The sequence below is a fragment of the Ochotona curzoniae genome, unplaced genomic scaffold (genome assembly GCF_017591425.1).
Source record: "Ochotona curzoniae isolate NIBS_2020 unplaced genomic scaffold, NIBS_Ocur_1.0 scaffold_4505, whole genome shotgun sequence".
NCBI lineage: Eukaryota > Metazoa > Chordata > Mammalia > Lagomorpha > Ochotonidae > Ochotona > Ochotona curzoniae.
Genome location: NW_024467118.1, coordinates 32,957,614 through 32,976,492, shown reverse-complemented (window position 1 = coordinate 32,976,492; position 18,879 = coordinate 32,957,614). Strand labels below are relative to the sequence as shown.

The window sequence follows — 18,879 nt, the reverse complement described above, 5'->3', positions numbered from 1 at the left end:
TTTTCTTTTTGATTAAGCAGGTAAGCTCGCTTTGCAGTAAGCCCTGAGACCCACACAGCACCCCAAAGTTCCCTCCATCCTGTACTTTCAGTACAAACCAAAGCTTCTCTTGATATTTTCTATAGGGCATGGTGAAATAAGGACTGGATTGTTACACAGTGGGTGGCAGTAATATGTGGTTATAATCACCCAATAAACACTGAGGATACTGACAGCTTGCCAAACACTATTCTACACTGCTTACATGGATGAACTACTTTCAATCTCATCACAACACTTTTTGAACAATAATTTATTTGGAAGCAGAGTATGTAAGAGAGAAGATCTTCCATCCTCTGGTTCACTCATCAAGTGGCTACAATGACCAGGGTTTGCCAAGATGAAGCCAGGAGCTTAGAACTTCATCAGAGTCTTCCATTTGGGCAGCAGGAATCCAAGTAATTGGGTCATCTGCCATTTTCTATTGTACATTGAATATAAGATGTTGGCATCAAAATCTATGCCCCAAGGCCAGCATTTGCCACAAAATTGAAGCAGGTAGTGCTATAAGTTTCATTTTATAGGTGAGGACAGTAAGAATCAGGTATGGGGGCAGGCATTTGGTTAAGATGTCATTTGGGATTGCCACATCCCATATCGGAGTGCCTGAATTTGAGTCCCAGCTCAGCTTCTGATTCTTCTTGCTAATGTGTACTCTGAGAGGCAGTACATGATGGCTCAAGTAGTTGGGTCACTGCCATCTTCATGAGAGACCTGGATTGAGTTCCCAGCTTCTGGCTTTGGGATAGCTTAGTCCTGGCTGTGTAGGCACTTGGTGGAAGGTCTTTGTTGGTTCCTGTTACTATGTCCCTTCTCTCTTCTGCCTATCTTGTTTTCAAATAGATTTTACAAATTTATAAGAACCAGCTAAGTTGAGAAACTTGCCCAAGGTCCTACAATTAAGTGGCAAAGCCACGAATTGTGCTCTGACCCATGCTCTTTGCTACTGGATGAAAGAGTCTGCCTTTGACCAAGAACCTGATAATTCATGTCATTCCTATCTAAGTCTAAGTCTAGGCTCCCAACCCCCACCTGAGGACTGTGAGCCAGAACTGGAAACTCCTTTGGGTCTCAGTTTCCCTTTCCATAAACTGAACTATTTTCTGGATTCCTTAAATTGCTGTAGGGAATAGATGACATCACTTACATAGAAATCTGTGAAAACTATAAAGCATAAGCCAGGAGCAAAGGCTGAAAGGGCTAATTATTAGTGATCAATCAAGCCAGACACAGGGAATATACAGTCCACAGGCCATATAAGGCCCATAAAATCATTTGGCCTGGCCCTGCCCAGGCAACCACAGGCAGGACTCAAAATTCAATAAATCTATAGCAGGCTAATTTTGAAACTGATAATTTTGTATGGCCCCCAAATGATGTTCTAAGTATCCAAACAGCCCTTGGCAGAAACAAACTTCTCCACCCCTGAGTTAAGCCTGGAGTAGGGTTGGAGAGCATTTTCTGTAACAGGCCAGGCAGTAAATATTTCAGGCTCCATGGGCCACGTAGTCTTGAACACAGCCACTCAGCTCTCGGTGGTGGTGTGAAAATAGCCACAGACACGATGCACAAATGACTGCGGGTGGCTATGTTCCTATACAACTTTATTTACAAAAACAGACAGTGGCCAGATCTGGACCTTTGTCTCGTCAGGAAAGGTTTCAGCAAGACCTGTCCTCCTCATGGTTCACCCTCATCAATGAGGAGTCTTCTGATGCCCCCAGTGGTATGCCTGTTATATTTGCAGACATGTTGGCTGCCTCCTTTCTTTCTAGTTACAATTGATATCAGACACATCATCGTGGGAAGTAGAAGCTTTCACAGAGGAAGTCAGGATTTCAAGTTCTCTTGATCCTCTTTCCTCCCAGTCTCCTGGGCCCAAAGTGAGACTGAGGTACTTCCTGCTGGGGAAGCCCAATAAAGCCCAAGATGGATGCAGGACAAAGGGGCATCAGCATCTCAGGGAAGTGCAATTGACATCCAGAGAAGAGACTATGGGGGTTTCTTAGGTGAGCTTGCCTCACCACCCACAACACAAGCACATGCATGAGCTAGCGAGCCCTGGGTCATATCCTCCAGGGAACTGCAAACGTGGCACCAGGCAATGAAATGGGGATCAAGTTGGGGCAGAGGCTTAAATATGACTGATGACACAAGCTGAGATGACAAATGTTTGAATCCAGCATCAGACTAATCCAACAGGCTGTAATGCTTGGCAAAAATCAACGTGATGACATTGAACTGAGATTACTAACAAGATCTGCACTGTAGGTGAAGCAGCAACAAAACAAAATAAAACAAAGTCAGTTATACTGACATGAAATGCCCAGGGTCCTCACTGGGCATTGAGTCTTTGGAAAGAGATCTTGAGTTGGTGTGGGGAGGTGAGAGGGTTTGACCATTAAGGGTTGCACAATATTTTATTTGGATACAGTGTGTGAATTACTATTAGCCATTACTAGAAAGGCTCATGCAAGTTAATGCTACATCAGCATTTGTGGACCAGATCAAAGATGATCACAGCTCAGCGCTCTTGGCCCTAGCAAGAACACACCAAGAGGACTATCTAATTGATCTCACTACACAAATCTGGAACTGGTTATGCAGAGATAGGATGGGAAGGATAGTCATTATGTGTAGCCTTTTAGTTTAGCCTGTCCATTTGCTGAGCACTTGCTATACACAGGGAATTGTGTTGAACTTTGAGGGCATAAAAATGAAGAAGATATGGCACTTTATTGTGAAAGAATAAGACTGCCAGGGGAGCAGGTACATGCTAAACTTTGGAAACAGCTTGAGTGATCCTGTCCCTCAAGGGCTCATGTGTTGAAATGAATCCCCCATTAGAAGTTATAAACATATATATAAATTTAATTCAGCTGCGGTGTTTAGAGGTTACACTTTTGGGGGGTGATTAGGATACAATCAACATGGTAGAGTCTCCATTACTAAATATAGGTGGTTTTATAAGCAGATAGAGACCACACACACACACACACACACACACACACACACACTCTGTATCGTATATGCAATGCCCTTTGTTGCCTTTGGACTCTGCCAGTGAGGAGACCATTCCCAGAGTAGGCCTTCAGCCTCAGACCAGAAAAATGAGCCAAAATAAACTTCTTTATAAGCGACTCAGCCTCAGGTATTTCATTATCATAATGAAAAGCAGACTAATACAGCACACAAAGTTATGATTTCAGTATGATGGGACAAATGTGAAGGCAGAGGCTTCTACACTCAGAGATCTCCAAACCAGGTCTGAGGGTCCACTACTTCTGGAGGAACTGGGCTTGCTCAGGAAGGCGTTTCCAACTCCCTTGTGAGCAATCTTAAGAATGCAAAGAATGCTTAATCATGTGTTCTTTTTGCAAGAAGAGTTAGGAACAGCTTGTGGGGCAGTCAGAAAGGATGAGGAAGAAGACTCTGTCACTCAGAGCTGCTCTCGAGCAAACGCGCAATAGTTGGTTCATCTGGGAGGTTGAGAGGTCATCTGAAGTCCCTTCCAAAGTTAAGCTTCTCAGTGCCATAGTGAGGGAGGGGAGTGAAGGGGAACCAGCACCCAGCTGGCTTGGGTGCTCTACTCAAGAGCCACAGTGCAGAAAATACTGCTTATAGGCTCACTGAGCCATGAACTCTCCCAGTAGGTCAACAGCAGTGCTTCTAGACTCCCTTTGTGTATTTGTAAGGAACATGCGGGATTGGGCACATATTGCACATTTCTGTTTGCACACATAGTCCTAGGTGTTCACGCTAAGCAAATAGGTCTCTGACCCTTTGCTATTCTGAAAGCAAAATCCCCACGGCTGTGACAATACCTAGCATAATATGAATAATACTGAATAATTTCTTTGTGTCAGGCACTAACAGTTTGCACACATTACTTAATGCAATCCTCATAACCACTCTACAGGATTGGTACCATTACTATCCCATTTATAGACAGGGAAACTAAAGAAGCTTAGAGGTTAAATTATTTTTCCCAAATTGATAAAGATTTCCAGTGGAACAAAATCTGAATTTGAAGGTGGAAGTTTGGCCATAAAGTCCATATGTTAGAGAAATACAGCTAGTTTCTTGAAATGTTTGAAACACATACAATTCAGTTGTCATTTAGCATATTGTTATTTGGACCATAGCAATAGCAATAGCTATGGTCCAAATAATAGACTGAGGTCTTCTGCTACCATTAGAGTTCTCAGAAATGAGGCTCTATTTGCCTAAGTCAGTACCTGATATAGCTACATCATAGCTCCATTGTGTGTGTGTGTGTGTGTGTGTGTGTGTGTGTGTTTGAGAGAGAGAGAGAGAGAGAGAGAAAGATATTAAATCCTCCCCAGGCAAGGACCATGTCTCAAAACTTTAACTTTCCAGGGTTTTTTTTTTAATCTCTGATTTCACTCCTCAAGTGCTCATACAAAAATTATGTACTTGTTGAGGATGTTTATGACGATGACCTGTTAGTTCCTCCACAAAGAAAGAATTGAGATAAAGAGTCAAGGGGCTGTGACTGTGGTATAGTACATTGAGTTACCAGCTCTGATGCCAGCCTCCCATATAAATTCATGTCCCAAATGCTTCCATGTCTAACTCCCTGCTAATGTTCCTGGGAAAGCAACAGAGGGTGGTCCAAGAGCTTGGGCCCCTGAACCCACATGGGAGACTTGGAATAAGCTCCTGGCTTCAGGTCAGGCCATCTCTGGCCGTCATAGCCATTTGGGGAGTGAACGAGAAAATGGAAGGTCTCTCTTATTGTCTCTTTTTCTTGACCTCCGTAACTCTGCTTTTTTAAAGTAAATAAATAAATCTTTATTTTAAAAAAAGTCTGAGATGGTGATGGGCTAAGCTAGGTATGACCAGGGAATCTGCCATCATTCAAGGGTAAAGAAACTGACAACAGTCTGGGCTGGTCAAAGCAGCAGCACCTGAATGTACACCCTAAAAACATGGTGTGGGGTAGGCTGGGCTGCAACATTCACCAGCTCATACAGGCCAAAACAGAAGGCCAGACTACACAGGGCACTGGTGTAACACCCATTGGCATGTATGAGAATTGGGTCTGGGAGTGGGTCAAGTGGAGGAACTTGGGAAACTCCCCTAGTGGGTTGCAACTCTCACTGATGATCACATGGTCCAAGTCTGGGGGTCGGGCAAGCTGGGCAGAATAGTTCCAATAGCTGGCTAATGTGTGGGCTGGTTATGGAAGGGAGTTGGTTATGGAAGGGGCAGGACCAAGCAAACTTTAGCTCACAACCAAGAATAGAAATCAGGATGGAACACAGGTCATGCTGAGTTAGGCTCTTACACCTACTGGTCTGCATGAGCCAGGAATGCTAGGCCACAAAATCTAAGGCAAAGGCCAAGACAGGAAGGGGCTATGCCAACCACTGGCATGCGAGAGATCTATGGCTGGGAACAGGCCTAGTTGTGGAGTTAAGAGGACACTCTAACTGGGTTAGGGTTCCACTGATGAGTGTGGGGGTTGGAATGGGGGCTGCATTCTGGTCTGGATATGGCTGCAGTCTCCCTTGGCACAAGTGTAGACTGGGACTAGACGCACCAAGCCACACTAAACTCCAGTACCATCTGGTGCTCTGGAGGACCAGGGTAGATGTAGGATGAACTAGGCTAGGTCTCTGCTCCTACTGAGCCATGTATGAGCCATGTCTGGGTATGGACAACCCTTGGCTAGGCTGAAACATCCAATAGTAAGAACCAGAATGGTTTGAAAGCCAGTCAAGAAAGGCCACTGTTCCTGCTAGGACAGGAGGTGGACTAAGTAGGGCATGCTCATGGACCCACCGGTATGTGTGAGATCTGGCATTGGAGAGGTTCTGATGGAGTAGCCTAGGCAACTCCTCTGGCAGGACACAGTCCCTGCAGTTGAGCACAAGAACCACGATAGGGAGCATCCCAGACCAGGCCATGGAAAGGTACCCATCAGCCTATATTTGGCACAGGTTGGGGCGGACCAGACTGAACCAGTTTCCATCACCCACTGGCAAATTCAAGCACCAGAACAGTGTAAGTCAGGCCAGGTTCGGTCACAACACATAAAAGTACACATTACAGCTGGGATTAGATGCTGGCTTGGCTGGGCTAGACTGTAACCCTCACCAGTGTCAGCTGGAATTGGGGGTGGGTCCATCCAGCGCCAGGCTCCTGCACCCACAGGCAAATGCCAAGGCGAGGGGGGCCATGCCAGACAGGGTCACAGCACCCAACCAGCACATATAAAAACCAGGGAGGGAAGGGGTAAAGCTGGTAGGGGTAATGTGGAGAGCCCCACTGCTGGACCACCACTCCCACTGGAGAGCATGAGTTGGGATGGGGGCAGACCAGACCGGGCAGAGCTACAACACCAGTGGACCTCATGTGAGCCAGATCAAAGAAGAGCCAGGCTTGGTTGACTGTCCCTACTGGTGCAAACATAAATCAGAATGGGTGAGGATTGGGCTTTGTGGCAGCATCAGCTGGCACATGCTGGCACATGGGGCTAAACTGCAGAGGCACCTGCAAAGTGCATGATTTGGGAGTGGGCCCAGAAGGGAAATAGTGGGCACTTCCTTCTTGGGTTACTACTCCAACTGGAGAGCATGAAAACCAGGACTGGGGCAAACCTGACTGGACAGAAAGGCACCCAGCAGCATGTGCATGGGCTGGATAGTGGGCCTAACTGGGTTGAACTAGGTTTCAATGCCCATTGACATGTAGGAGAGCTGAATGGGATGTGGGACAAACTGGACATGTCTACAGTACATGCGGACAAGCATGGGAACCAGGGCAGGAGGCAGGCCTGGTGGGGGTTATTGCGGGTTGCTCAGACTAGGCTGCAACTCCCACTGGTTTGTGTGAAGGCTGAGTGTGTGCTGGGCAGAATCAGGCTGAACTGCAACACTCACTGGTTCATGTGGAAGACAGGGCTGGAAACAGAACTGACCCAGCAATGGCAACCACCAGCTGATCAGGGTGACAGATTGTGCCGGGCTCTGTATTGGCAAGCACACACAAGAATCTGGTCTAGCATCACCTCAGACAAAGTTCCTTTGGAGATCTTTCTAATCGAACTACTAGACTCAAAACCCCAACCATGAAGAGAAGTGCAGGTTCCATGGTCTGACCATGGAATGCATGTGTCAAAGCTGAACCTCCTCAGAGGCTCAGATGAAGCAGTGGACAGCATATTCAGGTGCACATAGAGGATATGTGCACCTGCAGTCTATAGGAACCTGCAGAGGACACCTGGTAACGCAACAGAGGATGGAGGACAGAACAGATCAATCAACTACCCCAGTCATGTGTTGGCAGTGAAAATCTGGGCTGATGGAGACTCTAAGGTGGACTATGTCAGCCAGTAGATTCTGGAGAGATTTCATCGTGCTTGGAATGGTGAGATTGGCAACAATTCAGAACTGTTGAATATCAAAACCACTAGAGCAGGACCCTTGGAGCATGCCCCATACTGGGGACCTGTGATTGGTGGGAGACTGGGTGGGACTTCTACTTTTATCTCTCTCTTTACCCCAGATTTAAAAAAAAAAAAAGCAAAAATGTGGAAATAATAGTCTTACCCACTTTCCTGTAGCCCTTGACCCTTTGTGCCCTACTCAACTATGTCAATATTGTCAAAATAAAGCAATTTATATCTATATGTATCTATATTGTCTATTTTGACAATACATATAGGTAGATATAGATATATATAAATTGCTCTCAGATATATATATCTGAGAGAAGACCATGTTCATCAGAAACTTCCTGACGGTTCCTTCCAAATTAGATCCTCAGATGCCTGCACTTTTCTATAGGAGAAAAGAGGAAGAGATGGTTCCTCATGACCACACATTGTCACTCCAGTGATTCTTATACCAGGCATGAGTGAGACGGAACCCCTATAAGTACTTGAGCCCCTTGCTTTGCTTAAAGTGCTAAATTCAAGATCACCTGATCACATAATCACTCACTATCAGTTCTCTTGTTTCTAAACTTAAATCCAATGGTGTACACTGTCCAAAATGAATCTGGAGAATGAAAACTAGTAGGGAACTATCATCCCAGGCAATGAACAAAATGTGTTGAAGAGAGAGAAAAGTTTAGAGAAATACAGCAGTACAGCCTCCTTAGGAGATGGTGGGAATCTGTGAGCCGAGGCAACAGAACCCAGAAATGCTGAGAAACAGTGCCTCAGAGGATACTAACCAGGAATACATAGTTAGATGGTAGCTGAAAGTCCAACTAAGAGAATAACTGGGGTGATGGCTAGTTTAGCCTCCAACGGGAAACCTGGATGATTCACAGGTACAAGGTACAGTATCTGCCTTTTACTTTGAATAATCAGACAAGGAGATGAGTTGAGAGAAGTTCCATGTAGGGATTATAATATATGTATGTCATTGGTTATAACCATATTGTGTTGGGAAACAATAAGAGTAAGCATTTATAGCCTAATGAGCTATTCTCCAGGAAGTATTCAGAAATGTCCCTGGCTGCAGTGCATAATCTCACCATCCAGTGTGGACTACATCAGATTTGTGTTGATGGGAAGGTTTTGAAGCCTGAGAGTGGTTCACACAGATCTTTCTCTATGCCAGGTAACTGTTGCAGGCACGGAAAATCAACAATAGAAAGAAAAATAGAAATTTACAATGCCATGAAGTCAAATGACATGTTACTAGATATGACAGTCTCCATTACACAACTATTATACCTTCCCTTAAATGAAGAGCCACAAAACAAAATAGGAAGCAGCTTCATCAGAACACCCAGAAGAGGTCCAGGAAAGCTCTGATTCACACTTCACTGCCCATCTCCCATCTCCCTGCTGTTTTGGTATTTGCTGCAAGACAGCATCTCTGAGGCCATCTGAAGAAAGCTCTCCCTACCCCGTCGGATGGGTCCTCCTTATAGAACCCCACTCCTCCACATACTGGGCTCCTTGGGGAGAGGCCACTGATGACTCCTCCTACCACCCTGCTCCAAGTAACAGTGTGACTTTCCAGGCAAGAACCTGGAGAGGCAATAGTGGCTAAATACCCAGACTCACAAGGTCAAGTACAACACTATGTGTCATTGGATCAGTTCCAGTCTACCCAGATGTTTGTTTCACCATATCAGGTTTCTGAGGGATCACAATGATGCTCCACAGATACTCCACAGATTTCCACCTGGAACAACCTGGGAGCACGACAACATTTTTTTCAGATGGAGAGACTGTGGTCTACCCTCCATTCTGAATGTGCCAGGTTGTTGCCATAAATCATGTCCAGCCTCCTAGGCAGGACAAGCTCTTCCAAGTCCTGCTGGACACTCTCCTCTGTTCTGAATGGTCAGCTGCTTCTTCACAGCATCCTGGCTCGATCCTTGGGTCACACAGAACATTCTACCCTTTTCACAGGTCAGACCTTCAGACACCAGAAGCCTACCCTAGCATGTCTGTCCAGGCTCTCCAGGCTTCCAGAGTCCTTTCCTGGCCCCTCCTAGTCTACTCCATGTCCCCTAGACCCTCTTCTGTCACTTACCAGGCTCTGCTCTGCAGAGCACTTGTACCACCCTAGTCCAGCTTTCCTGCTGGGCTGAAGCTCTTTTCATACATTCCAGAAATTTGTTATGGTCCTGATGGCCAAACCCACAAAACCCCAATCCCAAGCTCTCACCAAACAGCCCAAGCATATGTTCAAGTCTTCCTGGCTCAGTCTGTGATAGTTCTTGCTGGACACCATCCTCGGGTCCCTGGGATGAATCATGAGTTTCTTTTACAGTTGTAGTTGGCTGCCCCACAGGTCACTGGTTGGTGGGACAGGTACTTGCCTGATGTGTGTCCTTGCCCTAAATTTGGAGATTTGAAGACATAGGCTGCATTGACTGGCCCCTTACTAAGCTCCAATGACTTGCCTCATTTCATGGAAAAAATTCCAAACCAGAAAGGTCCTGGGCTTCTACCTCAGGACTTCCAGTGAAGGGTCATCTATTAGGCTGAACTTGAACCTCCTGATTTTTGCCCTAGAGTTAACTAAAGGGTCCTGCTTTCAGTGCTACAAGTCAGCTCTGGCTAGCCAACAACCTCACCCAATCAACTCACCATGCTCCATGAAACAATCCTGTTTCCTGGGTGGCTTACAGGTTTCCTGCGCATCACCAATGCTCTGTGTTGATCCCATCACAGTATCTTGCTCCTCCTGTCTTGAGATTGGGCCCTACCTGCATGAGCCTGCCTTGGGGCCAGACTAGGAGGTCCACAAGAGAAGCTCCCAAGTCTTGTATAGCTGCATCTCTAATTGTAGCACAAGGAAATTATTCCTGCAAGACCCACTGGATTAAAACTGGTCTCTTGCCCTTACTTCTCACATCTCCAATGGGAGAGGTGAGAACTGAGCCACTCTTACACTGGGTGGGAGTCAGAAGAGACCACCACAGCCTCTGCTTCATGCTGTCCCTCACAGTGGGACTGCCAGAGGCATTCAAAGCATCCAGTCAGTGAGACACTCTGCCCCCATTTGATCTATTCCTACATCTATAGGCTCTGCTTCTTCCAAGCTAGAGGATATGGTCCAAACTCAACATCATCACCTGGCCATCTCACAGGCAGAAATTGTGGAGGAGGCTGGCTGAAGCAGGGCAAACCATTCCCACACTCCACATTACTAAAGGAAGCAGGTTGACCATGGCCCTGAGTAGTGTAAGTCACCAAGTGCATTACAGCTATCTGCATGGCATCCCAGGACAAGGAGTGAAAGCAATGCCCAGGCTGTTCAGGGCAAAGCATAACACGAGGGTGTAGGGAGGCCCACAGTGATGCAGAGAATGCCAGAAGTCACTGCAAGCAGCTGGAGATTAACTACTGGGCTTTTGTAGATAATCTACAAGTTCATGCAGCCCCTTCCAACCCCAGATGAAACAAGGAATTCTACTGTTGTGCTGGGCTGGAAAGACGAAAGCTACCATGGTGACAAGGACAGGCTCCTGACAGAGGGAGTGAATAGTAGACTCCAGTTCTCCCTTCCTTGTCTCAAAACACCAGGGCAGAAAGGCCGCTCTTACCTGCCAAGATGAAGATGCCGACAAGAATCAAGAAGACCAGCAGGTAGAGTCCCAGGACAGCATGCTTCAGAGCTGACAGCGAACCCAGCTGGGTACAACAGCCACCTGCCCGTCGCTTATGGCATGGACCTGCACAAGAAAACGAGTCAAGAAAAAAACAATTGAAATGTTTACTTTTTCTCTTTTGGCCCCATCTCTTCATGACACATACAGATGTTCTAGAGGGACCTCTTGTACCCTCTGGCACATTTGTAATACAACTATCTTGGTGATGAGCTTTCCAGCACTGCTACAAGTGGCTCAACTTGACTCTACTCCCATAGTCTGCATCCATGAGAGAGCCTAACAGGTAAGACCACAGTTTACAAGCTCACCCAGGCCAGGCTCTGAGTCAGTGCAGCAGCAAAACACTGAGATAGGCTGGAATATGTGGTCCTTTGTGAGGCAGGGAGAATCAAGATAGAATCAAGATAGCGGAATAGGTTTAAGGACACATTTAAATGGACAAACATTAGCCAATGTGAAGCAGAGAGGGCACATTCCAGGAAACAGAAGAAAACGGAATAAAAGCAGAGGGGTACCCAGAGAATGACAGACACTGGAAAGCATCGGACACAACAGTGTGGTGTTGCAGTGACTGATACCCCAATAGCATTCAGCAAGTGGAGATCTGAACTCCACTGGCAGCCAAAACTCCACCAGCAACAGGTGGGAAGGAACGTTTACCGGGAGCTCAGGCGGTGAAGCCAGACAGAGAACTGCCCATCCTGCTGGTCTGTTTGATTTTACCAGGAGCATAGACATACCAGCAGATCCCAGACAAGCAGTGCAGGAACAGGGTGGATTTCACAGCCCAGTCCACTCGCTAAAGCCAAATTTGGTGCCATTTTGTTTAAGGAGGCAAAGGCTATGGACAGTACTGTGCATGCACTGAGCTGAGAGTGAGCTAAGTTCTGGCTCAGTGAGCTGCAACAACAATGTGACATCCTACAGCTTCCACCCAAGATAGGTCCAAGTAGCCCTCAGACCTGATGGCCAGAAGATCAAGAACTCTAGTAGTGGCTCATCGGACACCATTTTGTACGGTGTGGCAAAGAATTTAAGACTGCAGGGACAGTGGTAAGCTGTGCATGCACTGGTCCCACAGCGAAAATAATACCGACTATGGTATCATACGGGTCAAAATAGGCCAACAGGTTCCTATAAGATTACTACCAACAGCAACCTAGCTATATACGACACCTGGTGTCTCCTTAATCATGGACCTGGCCTCAGCACAGTATCAAAGGTGGTGGAGAGTGGTGAGCCAGGAGTTGGGGCTACGGAGACCATGGTGGAAATTTAACATAAGAACCCAGACCTAGAACTCACTAGAGGGAGTGGCACAAGTGACTGCAAACAAAGAGCCATGTATCAACTGCAATAAATAAAATTGAACTGTAGACTTGTGGGTGACAGAGCTTTGTGATGCAGGATTTTCCCCTTGTGATCCAGGGAATGTTGCAGGAATTCAGAGTTGCAAACTCAGACTTTTCTTGTGGCCAGGAAGGGATGTAAATGGGCAAAATGGGCTAGGTGGGACCGAGGAGAATCCAATAGCACACACCAGAAAACATGGCAGCCCCAACCCTCCTACCTACAAAGGATTCACCATCCTCCACCCAAAATGGAGCCACAATATCAACACTGTAGTGAATTCTAACGATCAACCCCTTTTGGTTTAAAGGTCAAAAACATCAAGTGTCAGATCGTGGCAAACCCTGCACCAGGTCCCAGGTGCCTTGACTCCTGGTTGATCCTTCAACTCTATTTGTCCTTCAAGACAACCTTCTCAGACAGTTATGCAGGGACCTGGAAATTTACTAAGGTCTATCCACTATGTCAAGTAAAAGCAAAGAAGGGATAGTCTCCCACCCTGATCCCATATAAGGCATATAAGGACACATTACACTAATTCCCAGCCCCTGTGGGTAATAAAGCTATTCTACCAGAGGAACTTGCTGACTTGCTAAGTCTGGCAATATAAGTTGAAATCACTGAAAATGTCCTGAAAGGTGGTGTAATGTCTGCAATTCCTTGGCAGGTTTCAGGTGCTGTCTTTCCTCTCAGGAAACATTAGCACCTCCTTGATATTCAAGAAGTTTTGTCATCACAAGTGAAACTGCAGTGACTCCTGATGCCTTAAGTTCCAAACAGCCTTGGTCCCTGAAGGTAAGGGCCAATGCCTTTTGTAATTCTGTGTTTATGTGTTTGTTTATTTCAGAGTGGTAGGAGTGGAGGGCCAAAGCAGGTCTCTCACATGGGTAGCAGGAACTCTACCTGCTACAGGTACTTGAACGGCCACCTGCTGCCTCTCAGGGTGTGTGTCTTAAGAGGAAGCTGGAATCAGAATCAAAGCTGGGGCTCAAACTCAGGGACTCTGGTAAGGGACATGGGGGTCCCAACAGCGTCTTCATTGCTGGGCCAAATACTCTCCTGGAGAAATGAATTCTCACCCATTTGGTCCTTAGACTTGGAAATGTTTCACATTTTTTTAAGCTTGGTGGGGAAGAGTTAAAAACACCACATGGTACGATTTGCAAAGCCAGTGTGCTTCCTATTTTATTAGAAAGAAAATGAAAAAAAAAAAAACCCAACATATAAAAGAAATTAAGTATAAGCCATGAAAATAGAGAGGAAATTTAAAAACATACTATGATATGAAACAGATTAATTTGAAAAGAATATATTTTGCATGATTTCAACCACACAAGATTTGGGGAAAGGTAAAACTATGGAGACAGTTTGTTAAAAAAATAAAATGAAATAGCCAGTTGCTGTCGGAGGTGAAGGGAAAGGAAGGAAGCATAAGTAACCCGTGGTGACATACCCAGTGTGATTCTATAACAGTGGACCACATACTCTGACTTTATTTCCTTAGAGGCCGTGTGTCTCTTTAGCCTCTACTAACCACAGGCCAAGGTGCTGGCCAAAGTGTCTCCCCAGTGTCGCCCTACAAGTTGGCTTGCACTGAGCTTACCTTTCACATGCAAAGGTTGATGCAAGACATCCCCCACTCACCACCTCATCCCTCTCATACAGCCAACCCCCAGCTCCCCAACCTGAGTAATACCAAGGCCAAGTACCAGGCGCTACAGACCACACCCACAGACCAGAGCCTGCCAGAATCACTGATACCAATCCCAAAGTGTTGACCCCGCCCTGCCCTTACCTTTCCCAAGGACACCTGTAAAGACATTTGCACTGCCCTCGACTCCCTCCAGCATCTGCCTGACCAAGTCCTGTGGCCCTGCATGGCAAGGCATGTCCTCTTCTCTCATGAAATGCTGAAAGGAGGTTCTCATTTCAGTAGCATTTCCCACTCCATGTTATTACCAAGTCGCATCTCTACATATTAAAAGTTCTGATGCATTTTCAAGACATTCTCATTATGCATATGTTGAGATCTATAGAGAATGCCCAACATCAGGAGAGAATCCTAATGCAAGCCAGAGATTACAGGACAATGGCATGTCAGTATAACTTCACCCATGCCAGAAAAGGTTCCACTCTAAGTGGGGTATGTTGACAGTGTGGGAAACTAAGCAAGTAGGAGAACTCCATTCTATCCGGTTAATTTTGAACTTGCAACTGTGCTAAAAATGAAGTCTATTAGAAATAAAAGTTGATAAAAATGAGTAAACACAGAGGTTTTGGCTTAAGAATTATAGGGGCAACCCCTTTCCCAGATGTTCATTGAATACCCACTCTCTATTGCCTGTCTGGGGTAGTCAGTCTTCAGGACCACCTCCTCCAATGATCCTTTGCCCCCTTGTATAATCTCCTTCAGAACTGTGCCAGGATGGCTTTGTGTGACAAATGAAAAAAAGAAGTGACTATGTGTCACTTCTGAGATGAGACAGAAGACACTGCAGCTTCTTGTGGAGCATTCATGTGGGAATCAGCCAGCTGCCACATCATGAACATCCCAAGGGGAGGTGTGGTGAGAAACAGAGGCCCTAGGCCTGCAACCACATGTGTAGCCCTGAAGCCACATCCTCCAGCGTGGTCAAATCTTCCCATCACTGCGGTCTGGCTGCCAGCTTGACTGCACTCTCAGGAGGGAGCCTGAATCAGAATCACTCCCTAAACCTCTCCCGGTTTCCTCTTAAAAACCCATTTCTCAGCACAACAATTATCTAAACAAGTAAAAAAATATTGACATCCATAACTTCCTTAGAAACGATGGGTGGAACACACTTTTGTTTGTTTTATATGCTGTTTTGGGATAATTTGTTAGCGGCAATAGATAGCAAATAACAGACAAAGAGAAATGCAAAGATAACAAGCTACACAAAGGTGAGGCATTATCTGCATCAACTTGCCACTTTCCTGGCACTTTCAGGTGCTCAGTGATGAAATGTCAAGCAAGAGAGGAAGACAGAGCCCCTATTCTTCAGATGGTTCCCCGGGAAAGGGAGAAGACATGTGACCAGGAAGCCAGGATACAAGGAAGAATGAAGCAGGTGTGTGACAAGATGCACACAGGCAGCTGTTGCATAGAGGTGGTCACTGCCTCTGCCTTGGGGCGGTTGTTGTAGGGGCTATGTCGAGCAGCCAGCCATTGCACTTAGCTTGAAGGACCAGCTTTTCAAGATGGGCTGAAATTCGTTCTCTCTTTTCAGCCTCAGTGTCTATTGGAACAGCTACTGCAAGTGTGAATGCTGTGTCTGAGAACACCTCCTTCCTCTGGATGAGAACAGCTTCGGAGATGTCAGACAAAGCTGTTTGTTATTACATGAAGTTCATGTTTGCAGTCAAAGGCACGCATGAGACCAGATCGATAGGGGGAAATGTTAACAACAACGATGACAACAACAACCATAGCAGGAACTCTTCCAAGATGCAGAAGAGTCACAGGGAGGAGAGCTCCATCTCATAGTGTCCTCCAGTAATGAGGGTGGCATCACCAGGAGACACCAAGGCCAAGGGAAGGGGACCCAAGAGGCCCAGAGAGCATAGGGGCCAGTGGCTCCAAACAAACCAACAGAAATGAAAAGACAAACACAAGGTGACATGGAGTCAGTACAGAGTGGGATTGTGGCAGGCATTTGGTGGTAGAGCTGCAAGTTGGGATGTGCTTATCTCTTATTAGACCCCTGGGTTCAAGTCCAAACTCGCGTTGATTCCCATCTCCAGCTAATGCACACCCTTGGAGGCAGCAGGTGATGGGTGAAGTCATCGAGTCCCTGTCACCCAAATGGGAGATCTGGATTGAATTCCCAGCTCCTAACATTAGCAAAACCCAAACCCAACTATTGTGGGTATTTGGAGGAATAATCCAGGTGATGGGAGCTCTGTCTGCCTTTCTTGCTCTCTGTGTGTCTGCTTCACTATCAAATAAATAATCAAGCCATAACGCCAGGACAGGAGATACTCTTTATCTCAGCCTGGAGAATAGCACCCCAGTGAGTGCTGGAAGCAGGCAGATCAATGGCTTCTTCATCTTAGGCTTCTTTGTGTGCAGGGCGTGCACAACTCAGACAGATCTACATATTTCTGTGTTGTGATTTTCCTGAAATCACCCCACTGTTTTAAATTTATTTAAGCAGCAAACTTTGCATCACTAGAAGTGAAAAATTAGTATCTTCTTATCATGCATTAAAATAAATATCTAACTCTTAAATATTAGCTATATATTTAGCCACATTTCCAGAAACATCGACTTTAGTAAAAGTGATCCACATCAGTTCAAAACCAACACTGAGGAGCACTAAGATTTCATTTAGAGAGAAGACAGACAAAACTTTTTAGTGCCCAGAAGGCTCTGGATGGTTAAGTACTTTAAGGAATGTTATGTACCACTATCCTCACTGGGTGGCATTGCCTGCTGGCCTCGCTAGCTGCCCCAGCAATGCAGAGGCTCTTCTGAGGCAGGGTGAGCCTCTCCCTCAGCCAGCAGCACTCAGAAAACACCAAAGCCTCCCTCAGCTGCTTTGTAAGAACAAACACATGTGTCCAACATGTATTTTTGCTGCCAAGATCATCTCTTACATTGGCCTTTTGCAAACAATTGACATATTCAAGTTGGTTGTAAAAACATATTATTGAGCAAAACTCCATCCTGAAGTCCAACAAAAGCTTGACTTTCCTTGCATGTCCATGGCTTCTGATTGCAACATCACTCCCAGGTGATAAACTGTAGGGTTAGCTCACTGGCACTGCCTGGACATCTGACTCTGCAGCATACAGAAGTCATCCTCACAGCCTCTTAGCCACATGGAGGCCTGAGCTCTGTCCTGGATGCTATGATTCTGATTTAGTAGTAAATCACATTTTTAAAAGATTTATTAATTTTATTGGAAAGGAACATTTGCACAGAGAGAAGGAGATACAGAAAGATTTTCTGTCCACTGGTTCACTCTCCAAGTGGTCACAATGGCTGGAGCTTAGCCAATCCGAAGCCAGGAGTCAGGAGCTGCTTCTGGTCTCCCATGTGGGTGCAGGGTCCCAAGGCTTTGGGCCTTCCTCTACTGCTTTCCCAGGCCACAAACATTGAACTGAATTGTAAGTAGAACAGCTGGGACACAAATCAGCATCCATATGAGATCTCAGGTATGTGTAAAGTGAGAATTTAGCCACTTAACCATCATACTGCACTGGACCCAAAATCACACATCTATAGCCCAGAGGTATACCACTGTAGGGGCAGGCATTTGTTATATCAGTAGTGAAGGTGAAAACACATTCTTAGAAAATAAACAAGAAGTCTATTCTAAGAGTACTATTAAAAAAACAAAATCCTGATTTGTTTTTAATGTGATACTTTCAGATGATATTCTCTCAAAATACTGTATTAATCTTCAGAGGTAATAATTGTGATCGGCTCCTTTTTATAATGTGAACAAGGATACATCCAAAAAGCTTTGCTAAAATACCGCGTGCTGAAGGGTGGGGAGGTGAACTGGCAGTAGAAATTAAAGAGGAAAGAAAAATGCACACAAAAACAGCCCTGGAGAACTACGCTAAGGATGTGCAGAGAGGCCCCCACCAATGAGAAGGTAACACTGCAGAAGGAATCTTAGTACCTGTGAACCCAGCCTCCCCAGCTAGGCAGGTCAGCATCCCTGATGCCTGACAAGCGTGGGTTCAGGGCTCTTTGGAGACTAATTCAAACTCTGCCTCTGCCATGTATGGACAGTGAGACCACGGGGGAGAGTTCTGAGTTAGCCTCTCCACCAGTGTATCACTCCCTTGGAAAAACAGAGCTTCTAACTTCTTGAAAACTAGTATTTCAATTTCTTAATCATCATTTCAGAACATGTGGGAAAATTATCTGTTTTGATTTCTTTTTTTGCCATTTAAAAAGACACTCATAAATTGGAACTGATAAAAGTGCATATTTCATTTCCAAAGAAACTGGGTCTAAACAACATAAAAACAGGACTCAGTGATTCAACTGTCCCCTACTTGAGCTTTAACAACAAATAGTCATTTTCTTTTTGTTTTCTTTGGTCTCCATAGCTCATGAAAAGCAGGTGGAGATAGTGTTTTATTGATGGGCGGGAAGTCAGCTCATGCAAGGAACTTGATTAAACCCACTCGCAGCTGACTTCACTGGGCTTAGCCTCTCCTCTCTCTCCGGTTACTCATCACAGTACAATCTGCGCTGTAACAGGCAGCCCCAAATAACCTCTGCCTTTGCAATCACCACAACTTCCTGGTTCTAGGAGGGACCGCTACTCACCTTCCTGAGGCAGGGACACTGCCCAAGAGAGCAAACAGCCTGGAGTTAGGGGACCCAAGAAAATAAGCCTT

The 18,879-nt window shown here is 45.7% G+C and overlaps 1 protein-coding gene across 1 annotated transcript in view; it reads right to left on the bottom strand.

Moving 5' to 3' along the window:
* The window catches only part of SCARA5 (scavenger receptor class A member 5), a 92,319-nt gene that overhangs the window by 63,523 nt on the left and 9,917 nt on the right, over window positions 1-18,879 (bottom strand). The window contains exon 2 of the mRNA XM_040966109.1: window positions 11,083-11,211. Within this exon, the coding sequence (XP_040822043.1) occupies window positions 11,083-11,211 (129 nt within the window). The remainder of the gene's footprint in view (window positions 1-11,082; window positions 11,212-18,879) is intronic.